We start from the raw sequence: 18,284 nt of genomic DNA, 5'->3' as shown, positions 1-18,284 counted from the left end.
GTGGAATAGTTCTCTGTAAAAGTGTAAAGTTCTTCAGTCTGCCTATTGCCCTTTCCACATGAATTCTTGCACGTGCAATTCTGCGTGTCTTTGTAGTTGCATTTGCACACATCTGCTTTCCCATTGAGAAAGGGGGGATATTTAAAGTTGCCCCTTTCAGCGCTAAGTCACCTCGAATAAGGAAGCCTCTATCTGCCATTATATCATCACCATACTCAACTTTCTGTAGGAAGCCAGAATCTTGTACAATTTTACGATCAGATATGCTACCAGTAAATAAGTCGGATATAAAACTAAATGAACCTCTGGGTGTGATTCCAACAAGACACTTAAAAGTGTTGTGATGTTTGTAACTAGAATATGTAATTCGCTGAGCTGATGGCAGACTAGGTTTTTGTACAAAAAATTCTGTGCAATCAATAATACATTTTGTTTTCTTAAAGTGTTTGAAACATTTTGGCATTTTTTTAAGAACTTGTTCTCTTGAAGGCCATCTGACCAAAAACTTCAAATCATGATACATTAGATTTAGCCAAGTAGTAAATATTCTACACACAGAGCTTTCTGATATAGCAAACATGTCCCCAAGAGTTTTGGTATCGAATCCTCTTCTTAGTCTTAACAAAGTGAGTGCTAATTCCTCCTTTATGTCTAATATTCTTCTCGGTCCTTTGCGAGGTGTCTGAAATAAATAAATGATGATGCATATTCTTCATATAATCTGAAACCTATATTAATTCTAGAGTCATGTTTTCAGTTACCATCAATTGTTATTGAGACTTGTGCTGTCATTTTTCAATGTTAAATAAGTGAAACACGAAATACGGGTCAAAACATCAATTTGGCAAACAATTCAATATTGAACAAACATACGCACAGACTGAAAAACATTTCAAATTGTCAACATTGAACCTGCACCTCAAGTCATGCAAAAATTAGTTCATTGAAATACAAGTTTTTCTATGGTGAAAATTTAAAAACTCAAATGACATTACAACAAATGTAGCTATATATATAGATGCTCCAGAATATCAAGCAGAATCCGTCCTAATACTTTCACCATTTACACTGTTCTTATATTAATTTTGTTTTATGTATTTGAATAACAGATTTAAGGTACTGAGATTACATTATAAATACATGTACAGGTACACAAGTGTACAAAAAAATTTTCGTCTGCTTTTTCTGGTATACTAAACATGCTAAAGGACACAATAAAAAGTATAAACCTCTTAATATATCTTAATATATCTTTTACCTCAGAATTTTCCCTTTCGGATGTATCTGCACTGTTCCAGTACACCATGGATGAAGCCTTTTTCCTCAGGAAATTTAGGATGAAACAAAATACTGCCAGTGATACACCTTGAATAAAGAAAACAAAATATTTATTTCTCATGGTAAAACGTCTAAATATTGACACAACAATTTAAAAAAGGCAAATTTGAGCAATCAAATTATATTTTTTGTCTCCAGATAGGATTTAATCTCAAACTTTAAAGAAATTGAAACAATACCACCTGCATGTACTGTGTCAAGCACACTTAGTCTAGACAATTTGACCCATAAGCAAAATGAATTCAGCCTTTTGTGGTCGGGTGATAATTTATTTTCATGGTTAATATACAGAATAAATGTCATTTGTAATTTATTACCCATCTATAAATGTGCATAATATACCATCAAACTTCCATACATTTTTAAATCTTTAAAAATTTAAGTTACATGTACCTGTATAGAATTTGCAGGATTTGTTGTCTTTCATAATGTCATTCATGAGATTCTTTCTCTTCATGCTACCAGTGTCCATCATATTATCTGTCAGAGAATCCATTTCTTCCATGGTAATGTCTGTTTGTGTAGATATACTTGTAGTTTGTACATTAAATCCCCTCTTTACAGCATAGTAAGTATGGTCTGCATCCACTGAAACATCAAGATTCAATATATATTGCATGACTTGGTTGATTTTCAATTTTCAAAATTATTTGTAAACCAACTAAAATTGAGCAAAAGACTTAGAGTGTACTGATGACATATATTTTATAGAAAAATATGGACATATCCTATATAGGAGCTGGTGGATATATGCACATAAAACATTAGATGATTACTGATAGGGTAGTCCAATGCAGCATCTGTAAGGTACAGCAGGTATACAACATCGATTAAATGATTCACAGACATAATAAGTCATCAGACATTACATGTATTAAGAAACAGAGCAAGTGGACAGCATACAAATAAATCAATTTAGAGGAGCATGCTACTTGGAATTAACACCCCCCCCCCCTTTTTCACTTATTATCGGTCAATGCCTTGTCATTTCATATATATATATTATACCAGTCATTACCTTTAAGTTCTTCACAGAAATGTGGTGTTGCCTGAAGAGGTTGGTCTTTTGATGTGTTGGTTCCATTTAAAGTTACATACGCCCCAACATCCCTCCATACTTGATCGACAATTTTACTGGTAGTGGGCGTGGTTATGCTGGCTTTGGTATGTATAGTGGCTCTGTCAAACGGAAGTTTCCTGGATTTGTGCACAGTTTGCTTTGAAGGGGTAGCCATGATTGGGTATGGATGTTGGGTGGTAGGTCTCCCATCAACAAAGTGCTTGCTGCACACATAGGCATGTTTGTTTACATTGGATACGGCGTAATCTTTCCTGCCACAAGCTTTTACCCACTGTAAAGTTTCTTCCAATCTTGTTTTAGGCTTAGGTATAGGAAAGAATTCCACTCCTGACATATGAGGTTTATGCTTATACCTGTCATCGCTGTTGCAGGTTCCCCAAACACAACGTTTTACCATTCTTTTTTACTTTATTTATATTTTCGCGGAAAAAAACTTGTCGGGTATCACGTGACGTTGGCCGCTTACGTTACGCATAACCGCTTACATCAAATATAATATGAAAGTCGACTATTAAAATATTCTAATTCAACAATTACTACTCATTTAAATACATCATAAAATATTAAGATGTAAAAAAAACTGCTTGTTATCACTGAATGGTAAAGATAATTTAAATTTATCAGTTGGTAGTAAAAAGTGAATATACATTGTATATTGTATATAACAAAGATTTAAGTTGATTCTGGACAAAGAAAGATAACTCCAATTAAAAAAATTCTTGCAGATATTTCTTGCTTACTTTACTGGACAAAGAAAGATAACTCTTAATTAAAAAAAAAAATTGCTATTTCACAATATTGTGAAATTAGATATTTCTTGCCATTGCACAATACTGTGCAATTGAAAAGACTTGCTATTGCACAATACTTAATATAATAGTTTTAGATCCTGATTTGGACCAACTTGAAAACTGGGCCCATAATCAAAAATCTAAGTACATGTTTAGATTCAGCATATCAAAGAGGCCCAAGAATTTGATTTTTGTTAAAATCAAACTTAGTTTAATTTTGGACCCTTTGCACTTTAATTTAGACCAATTTTAAAACTGGACAAAAAATTAAGAATCTACATACACAGTTAGATTTGGCATATCAAAGAACCCCAATTATTCAATTTTTGATGAAATCAAACAATGTTTAATTTTGGACCTCGATTTGGGCCAACTTGAAAACTGGGCCAATAATCAAAAATCTAAGTACATTTTTAGATTCAGCATATCAAAGAACCCCAAGGTTTCAATTTTTGTTAAAATCAAACTAAGTTTAATTTTGGACCCTTTGGACCTTAATGTAGACCAATTTGAAAACGGGACCAAAAATTAAGAATCTACATACACAGTTAGATTCGGCATATTAAAGAACCCCAATTATTCAATTTTGATGAAATCAAAACAAAGTTTAATTTTGGACCCTTTGGGCCCCTTTTTCCTTAACTGTTGGGACCAAAACTCCCAAAATCAATACCAACCTTCCTTTTATAGTCATAAACCTTGTGTTTGAATTTCATAGATTTCTATTTACTTATACTAACGCTATGGTGCGAAAACCAAGAAAAATGCTTATTTGGGTCCCTTTTTGGCCCCTAATTCCTAAACTGTTGGGACCGAAACTCCCAAAATCAATACCAACCTTCCTTTTGTGGTCATAATCATTGTGTTTAAATTTCATTGATTTCTATTTACTTTAACTAAAGTTATTGTGCGAAAACCAAGAATAATGCTTATTTGGACCCTTTTTTGGCCCCTAATTCCTAAACTGTTGAAACCAAAACTCCCAAAATCAATCCCAACCTTTCTTTTGTGGTCATAAACCTTGTGTCAAAATTTCATAGATTTCTATTAACTTAAACTAAAGTTATAGTGCGAAAACCAAGAAAATGCTTATTTGGGCCCTTTTTGGCCCCTAATTCCTAAAATATTGGGACCAAAACTCCCAAAATCAATACCAGCCTTCCTTTTATGGTCATAAACCTTGTGTTAAAATTTCATAGATTTCTATTCACTTTTACTAAAGTTAGAGTGCGAAAACTAAAAGTATTCGGACGACGACGACGACGACGACGCCAACGTGATAGCAATATACGACGAAAATTTTTTCAAAATTTGCGGTCGTATAAAAATAGTGGAGGTGGTATAATTGCCAAAGAGACAGCTATTGACCAGAGCTCAAAAGACATGGATATAAGAAATTATATTATACTGCCTAAACAATGATAAAATTTATACTGTACTAGACCTTACCCAGGACATTGCCTGTCCATGATAGAATAAAAGAATCTATGTCTTATATTGAGCCTGAATTTTTAGAATTCATATTGTCATTTGGTAAAGTCATGCTAATTTTAAGGTGCACAATTATTCCCTGTATTATGACGAAGTTCAGGTGTGATTATTACCTGTGTTTATAACAAATCCTGAATACCCCTTTTTGTTTTACACCTGACAGAGGCGGAACGTACAGATTAGATTACAGGGATCAGGTAATTTTGTGACATAAACTATTGGAATTGGTATCGATTCGACCAGGAACTTGTTAATTATTGGTAATATTAATAATGCGGAAAACAAAAGGGCATAGAATGATGTAATTTTTAATCTACACCATCGTCCTTTATTACTTTTTTTAAGTAAAATTTAGTGGGCGGTACATGGACTGAGCATGCACGAAAAATGTATAAGTTTGATTTTTGGTGTTTTAACGTCCCTTTTAAGCACGGCATTTAGGCTATTTCAAGGTGGCCAGTTTTTATTGGTGTAGGAAGCTGGAGTGCCCAGAGAAAACCACCGACCTTGGATATGAAAACTGACAATCCTAGGCTAGTCAATTAAGATTGGAGTTGAGTTAACCCGCACGAGCAGGGTTTCGAACTACTTAGACCACCCGGCCACGGAGGCCCCTGAAAACGTATAAGAAACAGATTGATAACAGTCTCCAAATTTGAATATTTTCTGTGGAAAAAGAATGTTGTAACAACTTATTTAGAAAGTACAAAACATTACATTTATACTTCATATAACAAATAGTTCCTTTGTATGGTTTCAGAGGAGTTGCAGCTCAATGAAATCAGCCTCTTCCTTTAACAGTATAAATTGTCGGCTACAAAAGGCCCTGACATGCTGGGAAATGAAAACCATTTCTAATGAGAAAACTAAAAGCCAAATCTTACCTGATATAATATCTTCTGTATAGCCTGCAGCGTGTGAATCTTGCCTTGGTAATGGTTCAAATTCATTGTCTGAAAAAGACAAAAATCCAGATCAAAATAGAATGTGATCGCTTATTTAATGTACACCATATACAAGTAACGGATTTTTGGTGTAATTCCATTTTGGAGGTGTTTTTAGATTTTTTTTATCTAAATGCTCTACCTGGTTTTTTTTGCAAAACAATGGTTCCCATGATTCTATAGATCAGTACATATACTTGAACAAATTACAAATTATTTATGTTCAAACAATCTCAGGAAAACTCAACCTTGGGTTGGGTGCTATTTCAGGTCTCTGATGCTCATACAGCTTCTCACTTGTTCAAGTACTTATACATCTTTGCATTTCAATTTTTTGTGTTTAATAGTATTGAGAGTTGAAATGGGGAATGTGTCAAGGAGACAACAACCCGACCATAGAACAGGCAACAGCAGAAGGTCACCAATAGGTCTTCAATGAAGCATTCTAAATGAAGTAAATCCAGTAAAGTGCTTTGGTAGTTATAAAGAGTTATCTAATTTTAATTTGATAGAAGGTATATTCGTACTGTTTGTATTATGACACTGACACTGTATCCTTAAAAAACTTTAACAACTAACCTTCATTGCTGTCAAGAGGAACATAAAATGTACTAGCAGTCTCATCCTGGCCACTGCTGCTCTGGTCTTCTGAGGCAGTTACTGTAATCAAATCATCACTTCATTACTATAGTTTTCATAACGGCACATGTTTTTCTGAAAACTGATGTTCACTTGACAGAGATAAAACTGTTAACAGACCTTAAATATGAAATCTGTATAATTGTGTCAAGTGTCATTGAGTTTTTATAAGAAGTTCTTCCCACATAATTTCTTTCAAGTAAATTCTTGATATGAATACAGGATATGTGATACAATTTATATTATATTATTGAAGAGTTTGAAATCTTTTAGATGTATTATTGAATTTCACACCTACACACATACTAACACTTGTACTCTCCAGTATGTATACAATGTGATTCCGTCACTCTAAAACATTTTAATCTTATTATCTTGTCATCTTTGGAACTTTTGCACCATTACATATTTTCTTATATAACCATACTACATGAAAAATAAAAATAAAGCTAATATTAAAGAACGTAAGAATATTAAAACCTACAGCTTTCCAACTGATCTGTTTTACTATCAATCTCCTGTAGCCATTGTGGTTCTGTACTGTCCGTTATACTGATGTCTGGTGGGTCTATGGGAGTAGTCTGTAAATAACAAACATTTACATAATTAATATCTAATCCTGATAGCTGAGGGTAGAAAGCATACCCGCAAACCTATATGATTTCAACATGAACTACACGATGGTAAATATAGCTTAATACCTCTTTTGCGGGAAAATCTGAGCAGAAATAAGCTGATTTCTAAATATAACATTTTACTAGAGTGACCATTGTGTACATTAATAATAAGCCAATCAGAATTAGAATTATAACACACACAAAAAAAAACACTGAGAGTTGGTGAAGCTTTAATTTCATACTTTCTTCCAGTAATTTTATCTTATTACCGATTTCCAAAAATATAACTCTCCTTCGTACCCATCCATAAACAAATGTATACATAAAAGTAAATTACCTCTGATGGTTTATAGAGAGTAAAGTTGTCCTGGAAGATGTTCTGTTGTCCACCAATAATCTCTAGATAACCAGCGTCCAGTAGAGCTTGACCAATAACAACTGCCTGCATTCTGAAACAACAAGTGTGGACACACTCAAATATCTTATCATCTTTATTGTTTGGGAGTGGATTATATGAGCAAAGCCTTTAATATCAATGTACATGACAAGTTTTTGCACCAGTCACATTAAAATAACACCAGGTGATACCTGTAAAAAATCCTTTGGTCACTGGTGGATAGTTGTCTCATTTGCAAATATACCACATCTCCTATATTTGCTATGATACTATAGACTAAGATTCCTGAGAAGCTCACCTAACATTAACACTGACTTAGTTTTTTATTGAACAATTAAGATGTGTCCATCCTTTAAGCAAAATAATATTAAATACCATAAACTAGAGGCTCCAAAGAGCCTGTGTCGCTCACCTTGGTCTATGTGAATATTAAAAAAGGACACAGATGGATTTATGACAAAATTGTGTTTTGATGATGGGGATGAGTTTGTAGATCTTACTTTTCTAAACATTCTTGCTGCTTTCAATTATCTCTATCTATAATGAACTTGGCCCAATAGATTCAGTGGAAAATGTAACTGAAAATTTACAAATTTTACGAAAATTGTTAAAAATTGACTAAAAAGGGCAATAACTCCTAAAGGGGTCAATTGACCATTTTGGTCATTTTGACTTATTTTAAGGTCTTACTTTGCTGTACATTATTGCTGATAACAGTTTATCTCTACCTATAGTAATATTCAAGATAATAACCAAAAACAGCAAAGTTTCCTTAAAATTACCAATTAAGGGGCAGTAACCTAACAACGGGTTGTCTGATTCATCTCAAAAATTCAGGGCAGATAGATTTTGACCTGATAAACAATTTTAACCCATGTCAGATTTCCTCTAAATGCTTTGGTTTTTGAGTTATAAGCCAAAAACTGCATTTTACACCTAAGTTCTATTTATAGCCGTGGCAGCCATTTTGGTTGGTATGCCCGGTCACCGGACACAATTTCTAAACTAAATACCCCAATGATGATTGTGGCCAAGTTTGGTTTTATTTGTCCCAGTAGTTTCAGGAGATGATTTTTGTACATGATTACTAAAATTTACAAAAAATTGTTAAAAATTTACTATAAAGGGCAATTACTCCTTAGTGGTCAATTGACCAATTTAGTAATGTTGACTTATTTGTAGATCTTACTTTACTGAACATTTTTGCTGTTTACAGTTTATCTCTATCTATAATAATATTCAAGATAATAACCAAAAACAGCAAAATTTCCTTAAAATTACCAATTCAGGGGCAGCAACCTAACAACAGGTTGTCTGATTCATCTGAAAATTTCAGGGCAGATAGATCTTGACCTGATAAACACTTTTACCCCTATCAGATTTGCTCTAAATGCTTTGGTTTTTGAGTTATAAGCCAAAAACTGCGTTTTACCCCTATGTTCTATTTTTAGCCATGGCAGCCATCTTGGTTGGTATGCCAGGTCACGCCACACAATTTTTAAACTAGATACCCCAATGATGATTGTGGCTATGTTTGGTTAAATTTGGCCAAGTAGTTTCAGAGGAGAAGATTTTTGTAAATGATTACTAAGATTTATGAAAAATTGTTAAAAATTGACTATAAAGGGCAATAACTCCTTAGGGGGTCAATTGACCAATTTGGTAATGTTGACTTATTTGTAGATCTTACTTTGCTGAACATTTTTGCTGTTTACAGTTAACTCTATCTATAATAATATTCAAGATAATAACCAAAAACAGCAAAATTTCCTTAAAATTACCAATTCAGGGGCAGCAACCTAACAATGGGTTGTCTGATTCATCTGAAAATTTCAGGGCAGATCTTGACCTGACAAACACTTTTATCCAGTGTCAGATTTGCTCTAAATGCTTTGGTTTTTGAGTTATAAGCCAAAAACTGTGTTTTACCCCTATGTTCTATTTTTAGCCATGGCGGCCATCTTGGTTGGTATGCCGGGTCATGCCACACAATTGATACCCCAATGATGATTGTGGCTAAGTTTGGTTAAATTTGGCCCAGTAGTTTCAGAGGAGAAGATTTTTCTAAAAGTTTACGGACGCTGGAGGACGACGGACGCCAAGTGATGAGAAAAGCTCACTTGGCCCTTTGTGCCAGGTGAGCTAAAAAAGCTATTCATTATTACCTTTGAGCTGCTTTGTCATTGCTAAGTAACCAGTCCACCAGTTTATTTCCCACAATGCACTTGTAGTAGGTTTTCAGACGTATCCTATGACTCTGCATCTCCACACCTTTAGATTGATCAACAATTTGTCTCCAGATATCACGGAGTTGGACAGAATCCTGAAAAATATACAAAAAAATACTTTATGAATGAAGATTTTTTTATACTACTTCTTTGAAGGGACTGCCTGTACATTTTGAATTCATGCTTTTATATTGTACAGGGCTACGGTAAGTGTAATATTTTATATTTTGGGTAACTTATTGCAAAGGAAATAAAACCTTTTTCCCTGAATGCAATAGTCATTACTTGGCTATTTATTTTTTGGCAAAAAGAACTGTTAAAATGAATAAATACAATATATATTAGACAACAGGGGAGTTTATTCAATAGGAACCTAAAATTTCTCCTTGAAAAACCAATCATTGATTAATTTTGCTGTACAAAAAAAAATCCTAGTGATGAAAAGAACAATCTAGTTTATTATGTAATATCAATGTGACTTATGGTTACTTTTCTATGCACTTACCTCTAAGAATTTCCTACCAAGTCCAGTATTCATATCTGTCTCAGAACTACTTTGTGAGAGGTCAAATGGTATCAGGACATCGATACTTGGTGTACCAGGGGCTAATATTGATGATGACCTGTAAAAAGACACACCTCATTTATTAAATCAAAATAAATTTGAAATCAATACTCTACAATATTCAATAAGAGGGCTATCACTGGTAATAAGAGGACTGAGGATAATTAACATTAAGGGATAATTACCATGTCAAGCAGATCAGGTTGTTAAAAAATATTTACAATTGATATAATTTGAATAAATGCAATTACAGAGAGGGAAATATATATAAAGATTTAAGTCAAATCTCTTCCAATACATTTCTTTAACATTAACAAATTAGGATTGAAGGGATAAGGTGATATTTTTGGGGGCACTGCACATACATCTTAAGGATTTTTCTATCAAAATACCAGAAACATTAACTTAAACTAAATCTGTTGGATGTGTATCCTTTGAATTTTAAGTCGTGGAAAAACTTGATTTAGTCATCACTTGTTATTGGCTTTGAAATTTTATATTTTACATTCAGATGATACCGCATTATTTTACCAAAAATTGAGTTTTATTATCATAGATTTTCCATCAAGAGATCACCCATGTATCCCATGTCCATTTATTTTAAAAACAAGACTAGCGTGAGTGACAGCTGACTTATCTTAGTATAAAGAGTATCCTGAATGTAACTATCATTTCATAGAATTCATAACTTTTATCTAGGCCAAGCATCAAATATAATTCAGTTATCTTAATTCTAATGCACAATCAACAAATCAGTTTATTTTAGTAATTATTTTGGAGTAAAATTTCATAAAACAAAAATTCAATGTTTGTGTCATTGTGTTGCTGTCTCATTGACATCATACATACCTCTCCATTTAAGGGGTTAGACCTTGGTCAAGGGAGATAACTCTTTAATTCAGTGATGCGTTTGTAAAAGTCAAGTTTTATTAATGTATTTTAAGCATTTACCTGAAAAGATTGAAAATAATCTATGTATCCTAGAAGCTTAGAACGTATTTATGAAAATGGCTGACACAAACGTACTGATGATTTTAAGAGTTATTTCCCTTAACCAAGGTCTACCACCTTAATTACTATTAAAAAGTACACATATTTTTTAATGCTATTCTAAAACATAAAAAATCTAGTAAATGAATGTGGATTGTAACCTTGCTAAATCCTGTGATGTCCTCTTTTTTGACCCCCATAAGCTGTATACTTGGGATTCTGGGTCCATAGACAGCTGGAGTTCCTCTTTATCATCCACACTGATGTGACCACTAGAATCATTCTGTAACGCACTCATAGCTACCTTACCACAATATGTACACACTCGTATTCCACCTGTAACAAATCAAGTATAGATACAGTCAAACCTGTATAATTAAGTGACCACTTGAACTAGAGAAACCAGACCTTATAAGAGATTCAACATTTTTAAATTGAAGTATTACTTCAGTATTTCAATTTAGGGAACCTTTTTGAGCAGGCTCACACACACTATGCCCTCAAGTTGAAAGGGGCATAACTCTTAGAAGAAAAAAAAGAATCATAATTTTCTATCAATATGCACATCTACATAGAATGTCAGTACATGTATCTACAAAGATTCATTCTGTTGTGTGGTATGAGAGGAGTTGCGATGACAAACTGTTGAAGAAGTTTAGGTCAATTTTTAAGTTCTAATTTCTAACTGCTCTTTATCATAATTTCCTGTTGTTATGCACATCTACAAAGTATGTTCTTATTACCTACAAAGTTTCATGTATTCTGATTTGTGGTTACAGTGGAGTTGTGATGACGATAACAAGACTGGTGGACTGGCGTACAAACAGACGTATCAAAAACCCTTCACAACTTCTTTGAATAGTAGGGTATTATTAAAGGTTGCATTTCTGTCAATATTGACAATGCAATTTCCCATAGGAACTCCTTTTACGGCTAAAACTGTACCACTTTTACTACGAAGTTTTGAAAAAAATCTTATCCTAGAATTGAAAGTTCATATGCACCACAATTTTTTTCAAAGGTCAAAATATAGGGCTGTGCAGCATATTTTCAATGTTTATATGCCATGAACTTCTCAGAGTTGAAACTAACACTAATTGTCTTAACTACCCTACCTTGAATGAAAGGTTACCACAGATTTCAATGTAAAAAATATGCACATGTATATTTACTGGTAACATTCCCAAGTTATGTCTCTGTGAGATGGAACACAGATAGCAAAACTGGGAACCAGTATGTAAACAAAATTAATTTTCTATGAATATTCAAGATCTCCCCAAAAGAGGCATGTTTTGAGAAACAGCTGTATTTACAAAGTGCAACCTATAGTGTGGTCTGACAAGACAGGCTAATTTTAATTTTAGTTTCTTGTGTATAATTCAGAGTTTAGTATGAGGTCCATTATCACTGAACTAGTATGCATATTTGTTTAGGAGCCAGCTGAAGGACGCCTACGGGTGCTATCTTGTTATTCCTGATTTCATTCCATTGTTCAATTTTGTTATATAACAACCTTGAAACTATAGAGACACTGACCTTTATAACCTATAATCCTGCCTTGTAATTCCTGATTACAACATTTACTACAGAAAATCTGTCCACAAATTCTACAATGATGGCGTCGTCTGAAGGTCGTAAACTTGTCGCCGCAATCGTAACATTCTCTACAGCTTTCATCAGGCATCCAGTACTGTTTAAAGTCACTGTCTTTGTAGGTTTGAGGGGTCTACAAAATAGTCATAGAACATATATATAAATATACAGGACATCTGGCATCCAGTATTGTTCAAAGTCACTGTCCTTATAGGTTTGTGGGGTCTACAAAATAGTTATAGAATATATATAAATATACAGGACATCCGGAATCCAGTACTGTTTAAAGTCACTATCTTTATAGGTTTGAGGGGTCTAAAAATAGTCACAAAATTTATATAAGCATACATGAGAAACAAAGACATTTAACGTCAACACAACAAAAAAGGACAAAATTTTGTTAAAAATTCTTGTGAAATCATTATTTGGCAAGTTCTGATTGCTGATAACTCACACACAAAATTAACAGGAAAACCTACACATCTACAAAAGTATCCCTCATATCAGATAGTTTTCATTCTTTTAAACTTTTATAATGTGATTAACTGGAATTATTGTTTTGAATTAAGGAAATCAGGGTAACTTTAAACCAAAGATTCTATTTCTTGCTTCAGGGTCACTTAAGATCTATCTTTGGCCATCTATAGTTGTGTATAATCCAAACCCCATGTATCAAGTATATATTCTGTGTTTAAAAGAGCGGACTATACACGACCAAATATAGTATCAATAAATGTATTCAAAGTATGAAATTTTCAAAAAAAAAGATTGTGTGAAAAAAGGTTATTTTACCACAAAGAGCAGCATCACTAGCATCTTCGCTAGCCAAGGGTTACGATCCACTCCCGCTCTCTTCACCCTTGGCGGATTGAGATAACATTTCGGAGACACAAGGTAAGGATTTTTATTGGTTGCAGTCAAAACTCACTGCATCCAATCAAAATGCGCCTATAACATGATCACGTGTAAATGTAGAAAGTGTTTGTAAACAATTGCCACGTGTTTTTTGTGCAACAAGCCTTTACATCCCTAAACATACGACTATATTTAGTGAAAACTTGAATGTTTTTAATCAACAAATAGAAGTTCCTGTGTATGTTTCATGCACAAATGCATGAATGTTGACGTATGCTTCTATTTCCGGCTTTACCAAGTGTGTAGAATCTAGACGCTACCGTGTTTTTACCTCCAAATTGAAGAGTTCAAGTGCTACCATTGGTCAAGACTAATGTATTCAGAATTGGCGTGATTTTTATCTTCCGATAGATGGTGCAACATTGTTATCACAAATGTTGGCTCAATCCGCCAAGGGTGAAGAGAGCGGGAGTGGATCGTAACCCTTGGCTAGCCAAGATGCATCACTAGAGGATTTAAGTGTATGTTTATTTACAGAAAAATTAATCTTATTTCCTAACCCGAAAATTTAACCGCATATGTGAAAATATCTCAGCTTGGAAACCAGCCATCATACATATCCAAGTTTAAGTTATGGACAGCTATGGAAGAAAACATTACCATTACTGCCTATGGAGAAACAATTGTGCATATTGCCCCAGTCCCTGCTCATTTATAACTCACACAGTCTATACTATACTAGCTCCTTTCTCATGTATAACCCCTATCCTCACAATACTAGTTCTCTGCTCATTAGTTACTCACCCCGGTCCTCACAATACTACTCAATCTATTCAGAACTCCCGTCAAGGTTCTGGCTGTAGCTGTACTGTAAATATCAGGTAAACTTGGTTTTACCACATGCTTAACTTGAGGTAAACTAGGTTTATCTTCAACAGGTTTGTCATCACTCACAGGGGAAGATGCTGAAAGGACTTCTGAAATGTAAAATAATTATAATATAGTATCAAAATTAACATTTGTTTTTCATATGTTATTAGCTATTGTGTCTCCATTGTTTTAAACTGTGTAACTTTTCCCAGCATTTCACACCACAAACTGTGTAACTTTTTCCAGCATTTCACACCACAAACTGTGTAACTTTTGCCAGCATTTCACACCACAAACTGTGTAACTTTTCCCAGCATTTCACACCACAAGACCTACTGTTTCACTTCTTACCAATTATCAAATTGATAAAGAAGACTCTTTGCATGCTTTGCTTGCAATACTCTGATGTAGCTCTATTATTCTGTGTGTTCTGATAAAAATCATCAAATAACATCATCCAATGAATTTTTGTCTCTAATTTTTCAAGGTGTGTAGGACATTAAAAATAAGCAACCAACAATTAATCAATCAAGGTGTGTATCTTAAGAAAAATCTGAGTTCCTTTATTAGTTCTACAAATAAGTTTGTAGCAATATCCATCTAATATATACTGTGGAATCTGGATTCATTTAATTTAGTGGATACTAATTTTTGTGGATTGAGACAAACTTGAATTTTCCTGGATATTAGATTTTGTTACATTATTTGATTGTGGTTTTTCAGAAGTTTTCATAAATTCCTATACAGATTTGTTATTCCTTGAAATTTGACTTTGTGGTTCCCAGGAACCATGAATTCCAAGGAAATTGGGATCCAACAAATAATAATGATCCATAACATTTTACCTTTGTCTGTTGTTTTAGGTTTCCTTTCTGTAGAGCCTTCCCTTGATGCTGATCGGCTCCCATCTGTGAAATATGTATAAAAATATATTATTTACTGTGAAAAAATATATGCATATCAGGTCTACTATAGAAGGGTACATATAATACCAAGGGTGCTGATAACAGGAGTACAACTGAACTATAGGCTTATGGCTAGGGATATATATACATTAGAAAGAGGTACCGTTTAAAACATGAATAAAATGTTTATTCTTCAGTCTTCTGCATGTTCTGCTTATTAAACTTGTATTGGAAATTTAGTCCAAAACATTCAAACTAATATATATAACTATATCTTATTAGCATGATAAATAGATTAAGTTACGTTATAACAGTCTGCACAGTTAGCCACTAGTCAGATGCTGCCCTCAGACTAGAAAAGATTTTATTTGGACTAGCAGGTTTTTGCAAAACTTTGTTTAGGCAAATAAAAAGAATGGCAGAATGGTCTTCCGACTAGTACAATGTAGATGGAAAATCTTTGGTGCAGATGGTATATTAAATAGACAGCTGTCTATGTTAAGGACCCTATATTCCTCTTTATATCTGCTGGTTTCATCTCATGAGGTTTCTGTCTCATTGACCTATATATACTATATACACCTCTCATCTTCTTTTATTCATATCAAGAAGGTAACAGGCATATTTTTCTCTAAGTGTTACATCGGTAAATTTACAGTAACTTACTTTTCTTTCTATTCCAAAGTCTAGTAAACAGACTGCCTCCTTCTGAAATGTCTGAACTCAGAGGTCCAAAGGAGGTCAAGGTTGTTGGGGGTTCATCCCATTGTGACATTTTATAACTTCTTCTAGTTGACTATTCCATCTTCTGTATTTGATCTGTTCACATTCATGTTTTAAACAATTGTCCTAAAATGAAAGGTTTATGTTTCACATTACAGTAAGAAATCATCAATGTTATCTGATATGAGAAAAATTAATCAAGGTTTTCTCATCATGCTCATGTGAGGTTGCTCAGTATGAAATTATCAGGGTTTTCTCATGTGAAGTTGTTCAATGTGAAATCATCAAAGTTTTCTGTTGTGAAGTTATTCAGTAAGAACTTATTATTGTTTTCTCATGTGAGGTTGTTCAGTAAGAAAGTGTTTTCTCATGTGAGGTTGGCCAGTAAGAAATTATCTGTGTTTTATCATGTGAAGTTGGCCAGTAAGAAATTTTCAGTGTTTTTTCATGTGAGATTGGTGAGTAAGAAGGGGGTCTCAAGTAATCTAAATGTCCAAGAGCTTCTGATTGTTATCCTGGTTGGCACTAAATGCTTAATACTGATCTCCTGTGAAGGAGAGGAAAAATTGTGGTTGGTTACTAAATGTTAAATATTGATCTCCTATTAAGGAGGTGATAAAAGTATAATTATTTGCATATTTGAGTCTCGAGGTTGTGAAATCCCTCATAACTTGAAGTCCATTTGAAAATAAAAGAAAAATGTCTGAATCGATGGGTTACTACGAAATCTGTCTAAATATGAGAAAATAAAGGGTGTTAGGTAGGTGAAACTTACATAGAAAATGAAGAGATAAATGAAAAATGAACAGATTGATGCCCGATTTATATAATTCTAAGCCGCCAGTCGGCACCAGAAGCAACAAAGCAGCGCATCTATTTTTGGTGGGCAAATATCCACTTTTTGATATGGGACAAGCTCTGATGTCCAATGGCCCCAGGTTGTCTGGCAAAACAGCCATTGGACGTCAGAGTAATCTGGACTATGCTTGTACATTCAAACTAACAATAAAACTTGTCTACACCTAGGTAATTATATGCATCCTTGATTTCTCTTTGATTATAATAAATATACTTCAAGAATACATAGAGAGGCATACAGTGGAGTACCCGGTGTCCGCGCGGCCATTGATACCGCCCATTAGCTGATTTCGTCATATCAAAACAGTAGCACTAATAAAATCGTTCTTGTTATTGTTTTAGCCTTCCGAAGGGATGAATAAGAATAAAATTGATAAGTTCAAGAGTTCAATAATAACTGTAATCCCGTGATTTACAATATTTGGCCAATTTCCATTAAAAAAATTACATCATCAGATAAAATTTGTTTTATTTTAGTCAAATTTAAATCAGATTGAAATATTTTTTGCTCTGCATCCTTGGCAGTGTGCTTGGTTCAAATTCAGCTTTATTTCGTAGTAAAAAATCTTTCCATTATTCATAATAAGCTATTTTTGGAAGGCATGCGCGAAATCACCGGACATTGGAGGAACTCTCAGAACAGGGGTTTCCCTTAATTTGGAAACACATTACACAAAATCTTGAGAGTGAAAGCATACAAACAAAAGATTTTATGAAATAAAAGTATGTTATGAATGTGTTAACACAATATTATTCAATTATTGGTTATATCAGTTGAATGAAGTGAAGTCATATGTCTTAGGTGCGCGGATACACCGGACTGCACCGTAATATGCTTGAGCAGTTCTCTTATTTTTACGAGAATACTCCACTGCCCATAAATTATTTGGACAACAGTCCAGGAATGATACTGGGCTTAGGATAGAACCGAGAAATTGTCACGTGCATACATTTAGGTACATAAGTATATCTTATACTCAGAGTGAAGTAATAATAACGAATTCTATATACTTTTCAACAGAAACCATAGTTTTGTTTATATTTGCGTTATTTTTATCCCTTCATGTGATGCAGGAAGTCAATAAACAAAATTAGTATAAAACCGGTTCCGGACAAAAGCGGACTATCCGGTCGCGGTATTGGCTATTTTCTTCTTTTTGGTATACCCGAGAGTCAGACATGTAATACAATATTGTATTAAGCTCTCTTCTGACTACTATACTTTTTTCAAAGACAGCTGTTCCAGTTTGATATTGTATTATATGTCTCCTGGAAGGGGGAATGAAGAGGGGGCTAAGGTGTCATAGAAAGATTGTCCTTATAAAAGTTAAATATTTTAAGATCTTTTAAGGTATTTTCTCTACTTTTTTTTAGATTTAAACATATATATTTTATCTTT

General features: G+C 33.7%; 1 protein-coding gene across 2 annotated transcripts in view; it reads right to left on the bottom strand.

The window, feature by feature from the left end:
- LOC134681117 (1-phosphatidylinositol 3-phosphate 5-kinase-like) overlaps positions 1 to 17,958 on the bottom strand; it is a 63,049-nt gene extending 45,091 nt beyond the window's left edge. For both annotated transcript variants that reach the window (XM_063540552.1, XM_063540553.1), the window contains exons 1-12: positions 17,897 to 17,958; positions 15,971 to 16,153; positions 15,245 to 15,307; positions 14,334 to 14,506; positions 12,618 to 12,807; positions 11,243 to 11,417; positions 10,032 to 10,149; positions 9,464 to 9,621; positions 7,239 to 7,350; positions 6,769 to 6,865; positions 6,225 to 6,305; positions 5,586 to 5,654 (exon numbers count right to left, since the gene is read on the bottom strand). In XM_063540552.1, the coding sequence (XP_063396622.1) occupies positions 5,586 to 5,654; positions 6,225 to 6,305; positions 6,769 to 6,865; positions 7,239 to 7,350; positions 9,464 to 9,621; positions 10,032 to 10,149; positions 11,243 to 11,417; positions 12,618 to 12,807; positions 14,334 to 14,506; positions 15,245 to 15,307; positions 15,971 to 16,079 (1,345 nt within the window). In that variant the 5' untranslated portion in view covers positions 16,080 to 16,153; positions 17,897 to 17,958. The remainder of the gene's footprint in view (positions 1 to 5,585; positions 5,655 to 6,224; positions 6,306 to 6,768; positions 6,866 to 7,238; positions 7,351 to 9,463; positions 9,622 to 10,031; positions 10,150 to 11,242; positions 11,418 to 12,617; positions 12,808 to 14,333; positions 14,507 to 15,244; positions 15,308 to 15,970; positions 16,154 to 17,896) is intronic.
- Positions 17,959 to 18,284: the final 326 nt, after the last annotated feature.

The sequence above is a fragment of the Mytilus trossulus genome, chromosome 8 (assembly GCF_036588685.1).
Source record: "Mytilus trossulus isolate FHL-02 chromosome 8, PNRI_Mtr1.1.1.hap1, whole genome shotgun sequence".
Lineage (NCBI taxonomy): Eukaryota > Metazoa > Mollusca > Bivalvia > Mytilida > Mytilidae > Mytilus > Mytilus trossulus.
Note: the sequence above shows the minus strand (reverse complement) of the source record. Positions and strands in the feature narration are given on the sequence as shown.